The sequence below is a fragment of the Mixophyes fleayi genome, chromosome 4 (assembly GCF_038048845.1).
Source record: "Mixophyes fleayi isolate aMixFle1 chromosome 4, aMixFle1.hap1, whole genome shotgun sequence".
NCBI lineage: Eukaryota > Metazoa > Chordata > Amphibia > Anura > Limnodynastidae > Mixophyes > Mixophyes fleayi.
In genome coordinates, this window is record NC_134405.1 from 79,996,545 (window position 1) to 80,012,233 (window position 15,689).

At 40.3% G+C, this 15,689-nt stretch overlaps 1 protein-coding gene across 2 annotated transcripts in view; it reads right to left on the minus strand.

Annotated features, from left to right (window-relative positions):
* The window catches only part of MAP2K5 (mitogen-activated protein kinase kinase 5), an 89,337-nt gene that overhangs the window by 49,768 nt on the left and 23,880 nt on the right, over positions 1-15,689 (minus strand). For both annotated transcript variants that reach the window (XM_075207577.1, XM_075207578.1), the window contains exons 9-11: positions 7,766-7,805; positions 3,170-3,238; positions 3,003-3,084 (exon numbers count right to left, since the gene is read on the minus strand). In XM_075207577.1, the coding sequence (XP_075063678.1) occupies positions 3,003-3,084; positions 3,170-3,238; positions 7,766-7,805 (191 nt within the window). The remainder of the gene's footprint in view (positions 1-3,002; positions 3,085-3,169; positions 3,239-7,765; positions 7,806-15,689) is intronic.

The following is a 15,689-nucleotide window of genomic DNA, read 5'->3' on the forward strand; positions in this document are numbered from 1 at the left end:
CCTCCACCTACTAATGTACAATGGCATGTAATTACCTTATATTCAACCAAAATGTAGTTATTTTGTGAATAGAGAAATAATGAGAAAGATCTCAGGCCATCATGTGCATTCCTTAGTGTTTGATAAATGCCCATGTTGGATGAACACTGTCAATATTAAATAATAACATCTCATCTGCACCTTATCCCAAGTCGTGTAGAACACGACAGTGATACATTTACTAAAGTATACAATATCTCCTATATATCAACATCTCAATGAAAATGTACTTTTCACAACACAAGATGGACCAACCCACTTCACCCTCCATCAATCCTATGGTATACCAGGAATTTGCCCAAATAGATCAGATTCACTTATGCTATGCTTGGGCTCCATGGTGTCAATAACCAGAGCCACAAACTTATGGAAACTAGGACTCTCTGCAGCCATCCAGGCTCTAGCTATGATCACTTTGGCCAGCGATAACAGATTAACAACATATTAGGACACTAACTTATTTAAGTAATTATTTAGAAACAGCAAAAAATTCCATACCCTGGGTGCCAACTAGTGAGCAGCGAAACAAATCGTTCTATGGGCATAGCAGAGATTTTCCACTCTTCGGCACTCCCATAGCAAAAGTCCAAATAACCCTGTTGCCCATATACATTAAGGGCAGGCTGCCACTTCTCCTGAATTTGTGCAATCAGAGTTGTGAGATACACTCTATGTAAAAAGTACAGTTGTGTTCTACCGCATGTGGTAGCTCCTCGAGCAAGATATCATTCCACCCCTCATCTGATAACAGACCATGGTCATCCTTCCACTGCTGCACTAGTAACTCAAGATCGTGAAGTGATATCTGAGGCAGTATGTGGGCATATAAGGTTGAAATTAATTTCCATGGTCCCCATTTCTGGAGAGCTGCTTTTAACTAAGCTTTGTTAAGCATTACCGTATCCCTCCCAAAATATGCTCCCAAGACATGTTGCAACTGTAAGAAAAATAAAACATATTTTTTGAGAGACCAAAATTCATCACCCCATTGCTCAAAAGGTGGTCATTTACATATAGTTGACCGATTGTTGAAATCCTGCACCCAATCCAAGTAGTGCTCCTCCCCAATTTGGTCAGCTCTACAAGTCTCACATTGTCCCAAAAAGGAGAATTTGGAACGCTCTCTTCTCCTCCAATAACTTTAAGCGCTGCTTTCCACACATATATTGCCGGTCTAATAAGTGGTGCAATTCACCTAAAAAGCGGGTATGTTAGGACCCCATCAGCTCAGACAAGAAGTACTGTAAAGCCCCCCCCCCCCCCCCCATAAAACTTCCCCATCCATTCCTTCACATGTGCCAATGGTGCTTCCAGATTATAGAACTTCAAGTTGGGGGCAAGACCTCCAGAGGCATTAGTTATGTACGGCCTCTTCTTTTAGATTGTAACCCTTTTTTCCCACCCAGACCAAAGAGGAAACATTTTCCAGAAGACATTCCCGGGTACATATGTTGGGGCATGCTGCAATGGTGTCAAGTCTGCATACGGACGTTGGCTGTATGCTTTTTTGCAGCGTACAAATTTGTGTATCTTTAGCAGCAATAACTTAAACTAATCATTTTTTGTATGAGTAGCAGTCTTACATATTTAGGGAATGTTGGCCCATTCCTCCTTATACCACTGTTTCATGACACAGATCCATAGAGTGTAAGCTTGCGAGCAGGGCCTTCTCACCTCTTTGTCTGTTTTACCCAGTTTGTTTATTAGTTTATTATGTTTGTCCCCAATTGTAAAGCGCTACGGAATATGTTGGCGCTATATAAATAAATGATGATGACGATGATAGATCTGTGAGACATTTATTTATGCATAAAGGGTTCTGCCACAGCATCTCAATGCGGCCAATCTTTTTTTCATCCATCCGGTTATAATTGGTGATGTGCTTAGTATCATTGTCCTGTTCCAATGTTCTAATTATGGCCAATCTTCAGTTGTCAGACCGATGGCCTCATATTTTCCTGAAAAATACTTTGGTATAAAGAGACGTTCATGTGGACTCAATAATTGCAAGACATCAGGCCTGTGGCTGAAAAATAACCCCACATCATTACCACTCCACCACTGCTTGGCGTTTAGTAGAATATTCCTGTGATTATAGGAGGTGTTTCTGCGATTTGCAAAAACCAATTATGCAACAGCTATCCAGACGACATTGTGTTTCATTCAAATGTTTACATAGTTAAGCTATTGTGCAATGGTTTTTATGGTTACCCCTTCCATGAAATCCATAATTGTTCAGTGTTTTTCTGATTGAAGACTCAGGAACTTTACAGTCCTCCTGTAAGCACTGTATATGTTAGAGTGTATTTTTGGGTTCTTGAAGTATCATACAATCTGATCTTTGGGCGCATTTTCTTATACTGTTTACAGTGCTTGCAATTTGTAAATCTTTTTCAGTGAAGAATGATCGGCTTCTAATTGTTTGAAAATGGCCTTGTAACCCTTTCCAGACCGAAGACCAGGATCATATAGAGAAGGCGGCACTTCCCGATAATGAAGTGCACTTGATTAACCAGCTCCTGGCTCATATTACCTTCTCTATAGCAACAGTAAAGGTATACTTACTTTTTCTTATATATGTTCTTTCATGTTGGCTTATTTGTTGTTGAATAAATAATGACAAATTAAAAATCGGTTATGTTTTTTTTTGCCACAACAGATAAGAGGTTAGAATTATCAAATTTTAGGACTTGGTGAGGAATAGAGGATTGATGATTATGCCGATATGTGAAGTAAGGTATCCTTTCTTCGCCATATAACTCTTTATTGATCTCTGATTTGCAACTGGAGTTTGAAAATGATTGGCTGTTCTTTAAATGGACTACCAGCATGTGTTTTAGTGGAGTGATCTGTTTAAGATTGGATTGTTAGTTGCTCTTGTAATGTTGCTGCATACAGAAGGGCACCACAGAAAGATCTATAGTGCACGTACATAGCCAGATTCATACAACTCCTAAACTCACCATCCATAAACTCCGTACAGATAGAAATCCGATTCTCCGCAAAAAACGCACCATAAAACCCGATTATGTATGGAGAGTCACACTGTAAACAAGAGGAAAGTGGCACTGTCAGACGGCTGTGTGTTTGTGACAACAATTCCCAAACCAGTGGCGCCAAGCTCACGCACCTTGTACAGAATCTCCAGCTCTGACATAATCTGTCTCTGCAGCTCCACAGTAATGTCTAACGGAATGACCTACGGAGAACAGACACAAAACACTTGTCACTGATTGATATTGTGTGTTCAGCTTACAACAGATAGCAGCGACAGGCTGTCTCCAGCCCCCAAACAAGCAAAGTCTTGTGCTCTCACACCGGAACAAGTGTACCCTTCTCCACTTGCTGATGATGTAAATATATTAAGTGGGACACTGCAATAGGAAACATTACTCAGCCCTACATCAAGCTCACAGTCTGCTTCATACAGATGGTACAAGTTTAAGTGACACTTGTTCTTACAGGTGACAGCGATTGCATATGTGCAAGGAAATTTACTGAAACAGTGCTCCATGTTTCATGAACTGGAACATACTGAAAGCACATATGTGACATGACACATGCGTGTACGTGTGTATTGAAGAACCCTCACTGCAAAGGCTTAAAGAAAATAGGTATTTGAAGAACATTTTGCAATACAGAATTGATAACACAATGTGTCGGGACAAGGTGCTTGTATCCATAGCAGTCTGGATGCATCACAAGAATTTAGTCAATACAGAAGAAATCTAATTAAATAAATTGAAGACGTGTAATGTGGATGTGAGCGTTTAATTTAGTACAACTAGCCAAGATTTTACTCTGTTTCTAAATGATCTCATATCTTTCCATGACTACAGTTTTCTGTTACAATATTCTGGGGTATCATAAAAATATTTTAAAAAAAACTTTTATTTATAGATTTTGTCACACAATAAACAGATATTCGGCAGTAATTGGGCAGCACGGTGGCTAAGTGGTTAGCACTTCTGCCTCACAGCACAGAGGTCATTTGTTCGATTCCCGACCATGGCCTTATCTGTGAGGAGTTTGTATGTTCTCCCCATGTTTGCGTGGGTTTCCTCAGGGTACTCCAGTTTTCTCCCACAAACCAAAAACATTCTGGTAGGTTAATTGGCGGCTATCAAATTGACCCTAATCTGTCTGTGTATGTGTGTGTGTGTGTGTGTGTGTGTGTGTGTGTGTGTGTGTGTGTTAGGGCATTTAGACTGTAAGCTCCAATGGGGCAGGGACTGATGTGAGCGAGTTCTCTGTACAGCGCTGCGGAATTTTTGGCGCTATATAAATAAATGATGATGAACCCAAGAGGGCAGAAACAAATTACATTGTGAAACGGGAACCAAAGTATAAACATCATGTCCACTTGGGGCGGTTACAAAACAAATAGGTAGAAGGATTTAGCAACAGTAAACCAATGAAGAATCTTAATAGGTGCAGGGAAGTGTTGTCATACAAATATATTAAAGACGTTGAAGGCATGTCACCAGGAGTTCCACAACTCTGAATGCCAGAGCCCATAGGTTCTGCCAGTTATATGCTAGATACCCTCACCAACTCCTGCAGACACATATAGACATGTTCATGCTCCTCTGTGCTATGCAGACCAAACTCTTATCACTGGTTACAAGCTGGAGATCTGATACTTAATTGTCCTATTATCCGTTCCCTGCTGCTTGTCATTTATATTCAGAAGAACCAAAATCTCTAGATGGCACATAGTAGCACAGTAGAGGACTGGCATCTTGCAAATCAGGACACTGCAAACCTATCTGAGACACACTGGAATGGGACAGGTGGCACTGTTCTGTAACAATAGGCTATGCCTAATGCCTCGCGCCAGCTCTTCTCTTTAAGCTCATTTTATTATAAACAGGCCACAGTGACGGTGAATCAATTACACACCTATCATAATGTCACCCAAACACAGTGCCCTAGCCCATAACAAAAGTACCCACATGCCCCGGCTAGGTATAATCTAGGCTTTAAGTGTGGACACTGCATCCCTTGCTGTCAGCTAGAGTTCCCTCTGGCACTAACAGAAAAAAAAAATATATACACAAAGTGTCTTGACGTACATCTTATACAATGCACTCGTATATCTGTGCAGCCGTCAGAACAGACATATAAATTAAGATTTATGTGTAGCAGGGGGAGGAATATAGACACAGGATATGCGAAGGCATAAATTAAATTTCAGAATGCTGGCATCAAAAGGAATAGAATAAGACGCAACCTGTTTCAATCACAAGCTTGCTTTAGGGTTATTTATAAACACTCTGACTAATCCAGCTTGTAACTGTAATATAGAACTGCCAAGAGAAATTTAAAACACACTTCCCCAAATCAATAGTCATTTGCCAACTCCACTCACTTACATTTTTCAGTGCAGAAAAACTTGGGGGGGGGGAAATAATTTGCTGCTACATCATAGCAATTTTACTCAATTAAAGTGTGAAAGGCATTTAACCTGTGTCAGGTGCAGCCAAGGGAGGAACATACCCCGGGGACAGGTCAAACTGCTGTGTAAGTAGGGGAGGGGGGCTCGCTCCCACAGGAAATAGCCTGGTTATGTTATTTGAAGGGGTAGTAATAGAACAATGGTGAGAGGATGCTCTGGGTAACTGTGGATCAGAACCAAAAGTGTGACACTATTAGGCAACACACAGCAGATAACAGTAATTCTTTCCAGGGAGTGATCTTGTTACGGGCAAGTCTGTAATCAGACACATGAATTACTGGATTTAAAATGAATTGGCTAAGAATAAAGAGCCAATCAATACAATTATGTACGGAGGAGAGACCTCCATTTGGGATCACATATTTTAGACCGATAATTAGCCTGTAGTTTGGCATGTATGTAATATAAACACTCTGCAAAGTGGATACTATATTGACAAATGGACTAGTGTAAACATTTGTAAATAAAATGTACATGAACATCAAAGGCCCCCATTATGAACTTAACAAGACAAACAGATCTCAATAATAATCAGTAGCGATTTATAAAAGACTTGGCGGCATTGGTGGACGTGGACCTACATCACATTGTGTGCTCCCTAAGTATCTTTTGATGTCACATAAAATTTGGCAAGATTAGGGATTTTCCTTCCTAAGTCTGAGCTGAGTATGCGCTCAGTCCATCTCTCTACCTGCGAGAAGCTAGGAGGTGAGCTGTCACATAACATGTGGGATCTCAGGTATGGGCGACACATTTACTTGTGATGCTCTGTTTAAATTAGCAGGAACGTCTTACAATACACAGTCCTCAATAAAGCAATCTATCACAGGCTGTCAGAGCGGACCTTGTGCAGAAACTGCGCCAGAGACAAAGAGAGCGACAGAGCAAACATCACAGGTCAAATTAGACTGATGTTCAGTTTTAATTCACTTAATCACCAGCGACATAATTGTCTGCTACAGTAAGTAAACCACTGCAGGGCATAAGATGGGATTACATGTACATGTGAAAAGGGTTATCCGCCTCCACATCCCTTATATGCCGGAGGGGTGAGGAACACAGTGAAATACATCTTCCATTAACGCACACAATTGATCCAGCAAATTTGCAAACATATACTAAAAGTGTGGGGGCCTTACATACAGGCTGAAAGGATCCGTGGTGGGGGCACTGATTTAAAGAAACAGATACATAGCCGTCCCACACTTTAATGGACTCTAGCACAAGAAAAGCTTTGTATGAAAATTTATGTCAGTCCCTCACAATGAGCAATATATTGGATAACATTAAACAACATTACTCTAGCTCCAAACTGTCCCTTTTGGACCCAAATCTCCTGTCCTTTCATGCTGCCCCTCTGGTGTATCGATTTGTATGGAAAAAAAATGGCAATTGGCTTGAAAATGTGTCTGGTTCATAAAGTCACTGTAATACCCCCCCCCCCCCCTTTCCCCACCTGTGTATGCTGGTGAAGTATAGCACTAATGGCTGTGTCTAGTAATCTGTTAATTTGTACACAGAATGAGGTGTATGCAGTTAAAGGCCCAGGAGCTCATAGGCATAAAAACTATGAAAATAAGTAACTGCTCTACATGGGAATTGATTTCTACGACTGGTCCAGCTCCCCAAACTGATCAGGAGGTGGGTAGAAGATTAGGGTAAGGCAGTAAATGGGGTGGATGTTATGGTTGGCTTGCAGAAGACTGGAGGGCCAGGTAGGGTTAAAAACTGGAAGCGTTTCATCTTTAAGCAGTGCCCTTCTGCAGACTAGGACAATTGCTCATCCAGAAACTCTATGTGATCAAAGGAGCTACGAGCAATTGTCTTATCTGTGTCAATTTCCTCCCCAACAGTTCCATCCTTCTTATGAATCTGCATGGACAAACGTTAGTATTCTCTCTCAAAAGTGTATGGCTCCAAAATGTACAATGGCACCAACCTGGTATACTATAATATGCTTCAGTGTTTCTGTGTTTTGTAGCTTTGTATAGTTAACTGTGTTCTATTGTTATTTATACTGTATCACCAAGGTGCTAGCATGTGTCTAACAAATAAATACAGTTTTGTTTCTATTCACAATGACAAATCTTAAGTGTCCTTTTTGAAACATTTGGATCTATGTTTACCTATATTCAATAATCAACCACATTTAATCTCCCCAGTACCATCAACGCAAAAAAATACAGGGCAGAAGATGAACATTTGCACAGGTATAGGGCAGGATTCTGGTATAGAGAGAGAGTGGGACCACAATACATTCCATCATACCTTCACTGCCAGGATCTTCCCACTCGGAACGTGATATGCTCTGTAATAAGAAAAGTGTATTTGTGTTAGAGCTTATACTCATGGGCGCTGAAAGCATAAATAAACTTTGTACTTTGTCCTGGCTTTAACAGCCGTTAGAAGAGCATTAATTAACATGTCTCGGAGCTTCCCTGCAGCACAGTGTACTGTGTACTTAAAGAGCGTTCCCACAGAACGCCGTTGTATTTTACATACCATTAGTACTTCTGGAGGCTGCAGGCAAAGTCACGGTTGAAGCAAAACAGAGCAAATGCTTTTCAGGAGGTGTGAGCAGGTACATCTGTTTACTTTATTTTATCAGCATCCAAAGCACAGTTATTATGCTTTAAGAAGGTGAATGGTATACTGAAAATGAATGCCTGTCAAGGCCATACATCTGCAGACACATATCCCCTAACACGTACAGAGTAGGTGCACTTGTACACGTTGCTTTCCAGGACAGAGCAAATACAAGATCTCACTTTGAGCAGTAAAATGATTGACATGAGATAAATGGGTGGATAATGTGCATTATTATGGTGCCCTTTCCTATGCAGAAGGGCATATACTTTTAAATGGGACACATTTTGCACCCTCCACTTGCACCTCTGTGGATAAGGACAAACACATAGTACTATATGTAATAAATATATTCCTGGTCTCCCCCCCCCCCCCCCACTTTAATGCCTAATTTAAGTCCTTCATAAGGATAAACGAAGCTAGGTGATTCCTGTGTGCTTCTAGTGCACTTTATGAGGTCAATGATTAAGCCCCTCCGCTTTGTTTAAATGAAATGTACACTTTTCTAAAAAGAACATTGAATGCATGAAAAGATACATGTGAGAGCAATGTGTTTCATACATAGACATATTAAATAAAGCATTCCATGAATACTATAGATCGCTACTCATAATGATTGAAGTAAACTCCAATCCCATTCATGTTATCCTGCGAGTTAGGAGACGGTGTCTGTAACTTGTAGTATTAATTTAAATGTGACCTTAGTCAGGACGTTTTGTTAAATCTGACCAGGACATAACCAGGGTGCTGGTTGAAGCTGATTGGATGACAGCCCACTTTGTCCTATCACCTTTCTGTGACATCCCTCCTTGACAGATACAAAATTCTTCAGGCTATTACGTCTGGAGATAAGTGTAGGTGCTCCTATGGCAAGTTTCTACCAATTGACATGGGTTTATTAAATAGGACTTCTGTGTATAAACTAGTTTGGGGGCATAGGGGTTTTCAGATAAAACTATTCTGTGGACATCTGCTATAAATGCACTAGACATACAGATAATATCATAGTTGAAATTGTTCCCTCTAAACTCAGAGATAGTATTGCTCATATTATGCAATTTGATTTTTTTGAAGACAGAGTCTACTCTAACATGTGAGCATCCTATGACTGTGTGCAGCAGCCCCCTCTCCAAGCCAACTACCTCCCTGTCTGATCAATTTCCAAGACTCAAAAAAAAAAACCCTGAAGCCGAGCATTACAGTACCAAGTAGTATATCTAAATGACATCGCTCCCTTCCTCTTACATGAAATGTTATGTAATAAAACTTTCCATTTCTACTTTTTATGTTTTGAAGATGTCGATCGACTTCTAATTTTTGAATAGACAAAAGCTTAGTCAATAATCCCAGAAAGAAAGAGACCGAGTTTGCACTTTTAAGTATGTGGCATTTAGCGGGCAGAGATCTGACAGAGCCATTCCCAGTGTCTGACTGCTACTCTGGGTCACAATGTAATAACAATAACACTAGTAAAGATCAGTAATCAGAAGACAAAACACAACCTGCTAAAAAGGCAGTGCACGATATCAGCTTTTAATAATAAGAATTGCGGACACCTTGGAGAACAGTCATGTATCATGTTCAAACCGTTGTTTTCACCAAAGCCTACCTACCATCTCACTTCCAATCCCCCTCTCCCCACTCTGTTACACCTTCTTTGGTGCCTGCCCCCCCCCCCCTAGATTGTAAGCTCTAACGGACAGGGCCCTCTTTCCTTTTGTTCCTTTTGACTTACTGCCTCCCCATATATGTCCTCCTCCACAGCCCATCAGGTACCTTCTGCCTGGTCACTAGGTCTCCTCCTTCAGCGTCTCATGTTCCTGGGTACAGTTTCCTGCCAGGACTCACTGATGTAGTACTTGTGCAACTCCTAAACTACCTCCGTCAACCAGACACCGCCTCACTGCATTAATAGATTGTAACGAACCCTGGAAACTGGAATATACCATGTATTCAATGGGAAGCAATAAGGGTAACACAGCTCCTTAAGATGGTATATAGTCAAAGGCGGAACAATACAGAAATAGTCAAAGTGACTAAAGAGCCATAGAAAGAAATACCCTCATTGTAACAAAGCAGAGTTAAATGAATGACAGACCTTTGCTGCAGAGAAACAGCAGCAGTCTATTGCCGGTACACAAATCATATTCTGAAATGCCCGTACAACCCTGGATAACCATACTGGTTACATGCGGTTGCCCTGGGATACAAAGAAGATATCATTTATGTCCATAAAAAGGCACGTTCCGGAGAATTAATATGGCAGGGCGAAGTGTTTTCCCAACGCCCTTTATATTAATATTGTGTTCTGGATAATGGAATTGGATTTAGCACACTAGAAAGGAATGCCAGCTTAATATGTAAGAAAGCCATGAGTGACCAACACTGGACCAGCAGGGCCTTTATTATACGACTAGAGCAAGGGGGGGAATCATTGATAAATAGGTCTCATTATGTGAGCCAGTAACGCAGTCCTCTGTAAAAATGAAGGGTGTTCTGTTAACACAAATCACTCTGTTTATGCATAAGAAGATAGATGAAGCTGTTTATTTTTCTTTAGGGCTTTGAGTGAACTGCTTTTAATTAAAGTTTGACAAGTGTCATATGATATCTATGGCAACCACAGTCACATGATGTGCTTAGCAGAGAGGCTTTTGAATATTTAAACCCTAGCCACCCTCCTCCTTCTACTTTCACTTGACCATCAGGAGGCTTGGTTACCGACTGGCTCAGACTAGGGGCTCAAGTTACACTCTCCTAGGAACAAGAAGTAATTAAATGTTTCCACTTTTGAAGTGGCTGAGAGATTCTGCAAACGGAACTTGGAAACTGGAAAAGTAACAGCTTCAAATGACAGCTTCATGGTAAAAATATGCAAAACTGGTATGTATGAAATTGCACATTTAACCTTCCTGAAACTAACATGTATAAATCATATGTAAACCTGGTTATTGCAAAAGATAAAGGATATTGTCCTGAAAATTGGTGCTTTAGATTTACTATCCATGGAAATTACATATTATTACTATTATTATTATTATTATATTATTAGGCGTTGTATAAAATGTCTAGCATAAGACTCTACAATAATCAGGGGAAGAAAACTGCATCGCTGGCCCCAAATTTGCAGTAAAGCTTGACTATACTGGCCCATCTCTGCTCTTTGCGCTCTTCTCAAACAAAAGTTCACTGTGCATTCACTTGTCCCTGGGTATGTTCAGAAAAGCAGAGCAGGGGCTTCCAGAGGGTGGGCCGACACCTCCAGGCCCCCATGGTGGCCGCACCCACTGCAGTGACGGATGATCTGCCACCGATGGTAATATTAGAGCGAGTGCAAGTGGGACTACAGGTATTTTGCACAAAATGCTAGATAGCCCAGGAGCAAAACCTTGACATTACTTTTATAAAAAATAAAAATAAATAATAGTATAAAATGTATAACTTTTGCAAACAGACAGGAGCACATTCTAAGGGAAGCACAGCTAGCTGCAAATATACTGTGCATGATATTATTTAGGACACTCAAAGCACTGGACAAATATCTGTATTCAATAACATTGAACCTTTATTACATCGAAAAAACAAATAAGCACCAAAATATGTCTTTATGCAGAAAACTTTTTCAGTAGCTTTCCGATAATTCTTTTCCTTTGGGGTGTTATATAATAATAATTTTACGGATATATTATTAAATACCCCTACTTTTTTTTAGTGCTATGCTAATTGTTTGGGTCTCTTTTATGAGTGTTCAACTCAGTCTCCATTGTGTGACCAGTATTTTTTAATTTAGAAAACCCACCTAGCAAACATGGTGAATTTGATTCTTCAAGCAGCTAATACCGGTTATTCATTATTTAATTTTTTTTTGTTAAGCACGCATCGTTAATGTGCCTTTAGATTTTATTCATTAACGAGGAAGCAATGTAGAATCAGTTTACCTGGAGATCACCAACATTCTGATCATAAACAAGATAATAGACTTACAATATGCATCTAGCTAACATCGTAATACTGCATATCAATTTTTTTTTATTTTTTTTTTTTTAAAGAAAACACTATAGGAAACTAATAATGGATTCATTACAATATTATAAATCATTCTGAATGATTTAAATTTTTTTATAATGCATTTGTTCCTTTGCTTTTAGATGACCAGCACGGTAGTGCGGTCTAATCCGAAGCTCTAGAAAAAAATCTCAGAACACAAAAGAGAACCACAGTAATTTCTGGTTGACCATGAAATTACCAATACATTCTTAGGGTTATATTTACTAAACTGCGAGTTTGAAAAAGTGGAGATGTTGCCTATAGCAACCAATCAGATTCTAGCTGTCATTTAGTAGAGTGCAATAAATAAATGACAGCTAGAATCTGATTGGTTGTTATAGGCAACATCTCCACTATTTCAAACCCGCAGTTTAGTAAATCTAGCCCTAAGTCTTATGTGGTTGAATGATAATAATGTTTTATCGTACTTGCCAACCTTTGAACAGTGAACTCTAGGAGATCCCGGACAGGGGGCGTGGCTGGAGGGCGCGGGTCGGGGTCAATTGCATCATTTTTGCCCCACCCCCGCGACAAACATCATTTTGTCGCGGGGGCGGGGTCAAAATGACGCAATTCACCGCGAATTGCGTCATTTTGCCGAGTAAATTGCAGTATGCGGGATACTTGCCTGCTGTCCCAGGGATCCATGAGACCTACCCGGATTTCAGGAGTCTCCCGGACATTCCGGGAGAGTTGGCATGCATTTGCTTTATGACATTTATTTCTCTCTTTGAATATACACAGATTAGCCACAACATTAAAACCACTGTGAAGTGAATAACATTGGTTATCTTGTTACAATGGCACCTGTCAAGGGGAGGTATATATTAAGCAGTAGTGAACAGACAGTTCTTGACGTCGATGTGTTGGAAGCAGGAAAAAGGAGCAAGCGTAAGGATCTGAGCAACTTTGACAAGGGCCAAATTATGATGGCTAGACGACTTGGCCAGAGCATCACCAAAATGGGAGCATCTTGATCTTGGTATGCAGTGGTTGGGAGGCTAACCCATCTGGTGCAGTCTCACAGAAGAGCTACTGTAGCACAAATTGCTGAAAAAGTTAATTCCGGCAATGATAGAAAGGTGTCAGAACACACACCGCCAGCTTGCTGCGTATGAGGCTGCGTGGCACAGACGGGTGCAGACGGCTTCCAGCTTGGGGTAACAGAGTTTGTCCTTCAGATTGTAACTGTTAATCAATGAATTGCCCCTTAATTTTAACCACAATAGTACATCTATATTGTTCAGGTATATTATTCTTATACATGGAAATAAAGGAAATGCGAGTGTAGGGGATAAAAGCTGAAGGAAATCATTAACGCTTCCTGCACCCAACGCTGTGCCAACTTAATTAGCTCATCATGAAACTGGACTCTGGCTTCCAGAGGATGGCTCTACAGTTTCCCAAGCAATTAAAAAGGGGAGGCTTAATGATTTAATTATGGTGTGCGCCAATTCACCCGTGGAGACCCGGGTTAAATTTCTTGTGCATGGTACATGCCTGGTTTGGTTTACAGATCACTGACAGTACCAATTTAACATTTAATTATGGGGATGATTTGGGTCACAAAGAGAGAGCGCAGGTGGGAGGTGGGCACGTCACAAGGGAGGGCAGAGGATGCAGTCTTCACTATGACATCTCAACTGCCTCAACTTACCCCAAACACAAAAACTGTAAAGTGATTAATGCAGCCTGAATAAGGGATCTGGTTACACTGTAACACACACCTTCCACGCACCTCTATCTTACTTAACAGCCAGTCCTTCAAATGAGTCTGTAGCAGCTGCAGTAATTACTTGTCCCGTCTGCACCATTTGCATACTGGTAACTGGCCGAAAGAACATTAACCCTTTTGCAGTCCGCAACAGGCCACCTCCCATTGCAAGAGGAAAACGGACAATCCATAAATGGTTGTTTGCAAACTGGATGACCTTTTCCTACTAGCTGTAAAAATAGAACACTCTACATGATCTCAGAAATCTTTTTTTTTTCCATAATAAACTAATTTTGTCCTTATTAACATCAGTTATTCTGACACTTCCTATAAAGTTGTATAAAACTATAAATCAGGGAAGAACATAAGCCGTTACAACAGCCAGCATGAAATGACAGCCAAAAAATAAAATCTAATCAATTTAAAAAGTTGTTTAGACGATCTTTATCTGTTGGCGTTTTGTCTATACTGATTGCAACACGCTACACAGCGATAATGCCACACTCTTATTATACATGGCCTGTTTACAGACCACACATGGACAAAAAGATCAATCAATAAAGCACAGTAATTAGTTCTTAACTGAGGTTTTAGACGTTTCATAATCTAAACCCAACTTCTTTATGTGTGTTTTGTCAAATAATATTGGAATGTCCTCCTAGACCTTTCTGAAAGTCAACCCTGAATGAAGAGTCTTTAGGATATAGTTTTATAACCTCCCAGAGTTTAAAGGCAAATTAGTGCTGTGCAAAATACTCAGTTGAATAATTGTCCATTTGCCAAGACAACATGACTTATATACATAGTTAATAAAACATCCCAACTCTGGGAATGTCATACTCCAATCCTCTAATTCTTTCCCAGTCATACTAATTTCATTTAGGCATCAGTAAGTAGTGGTACTCCAGACAACGCTTATGAACATCTTCCATTGTACCTGCTTGAAAAGACACTTCATATATTCGTATACTGTAATATGGATGTGATGGGGGCTATTATTTAATCCTAAATGATTTACTAATTCTACCATAATTAAATTAAAGTAAGAGAAAAACAAATCTCGGCAGAGGCTTTCAGTGTCAGATGTGTGTGCAGGGCCCCTGGGACTCTAGTTGTGCAAACCTTTTAAATAGGCCTTTTTATTTTGCATGACGCTTAAGTATGCAAAGAAAGAAAAAAAAACCCCTCAGAATGCCATTTCATTTAAGAATCAGCCTGTTTCTAATTAAACTGGTGCCGGTAACTGGTTGCCTAAGTTTTAATCAGTTTCAATCACCTATTGATCTGCATACAGAAGCTAAGCAAAAATCATCTGAGTAAGAGATGGTTTGGGAATAGCTGGAGCTGAGAACAGACCCATTGGCCTTGGGAAATAAGTCCTGTTTTAAGCATCCGATAAAGAAACTGTTCAGCACAGCAGCCCAAGACCCAGCGCAGAATGACTTTAACTAACCAGCAGAAATTTATCATCTTCAGCCAAAATCAATGTTCTGATCAATCCCCCCAAACACTGCCGTCTGCGGGGACTGGCTGGCAATTTAGGGAAATTACACCATGTAAATGCTTGTGTTCTTAATTGAACCATTTCATCAAGACGCCTTCCTCAGGCTACCCTCCATCTATCTGCCCTGTACCAGGCAGTTTGTCTTGTGAGATCTAAATTGCCGGCAGACCTGCAGCAAGACGATGTAGAAACGCTGATAATGGGGCAGAGGGCAGAAGAGTTTTGACAGAACACAGAGAGAACAGTAATAGTAAACAAGGAAAGTCTCTTATAGCTCCACACTGGGAGAAGGACAGAGGATACGACCGAACAACATAAAGCTACAAACATACAAGGAAAGT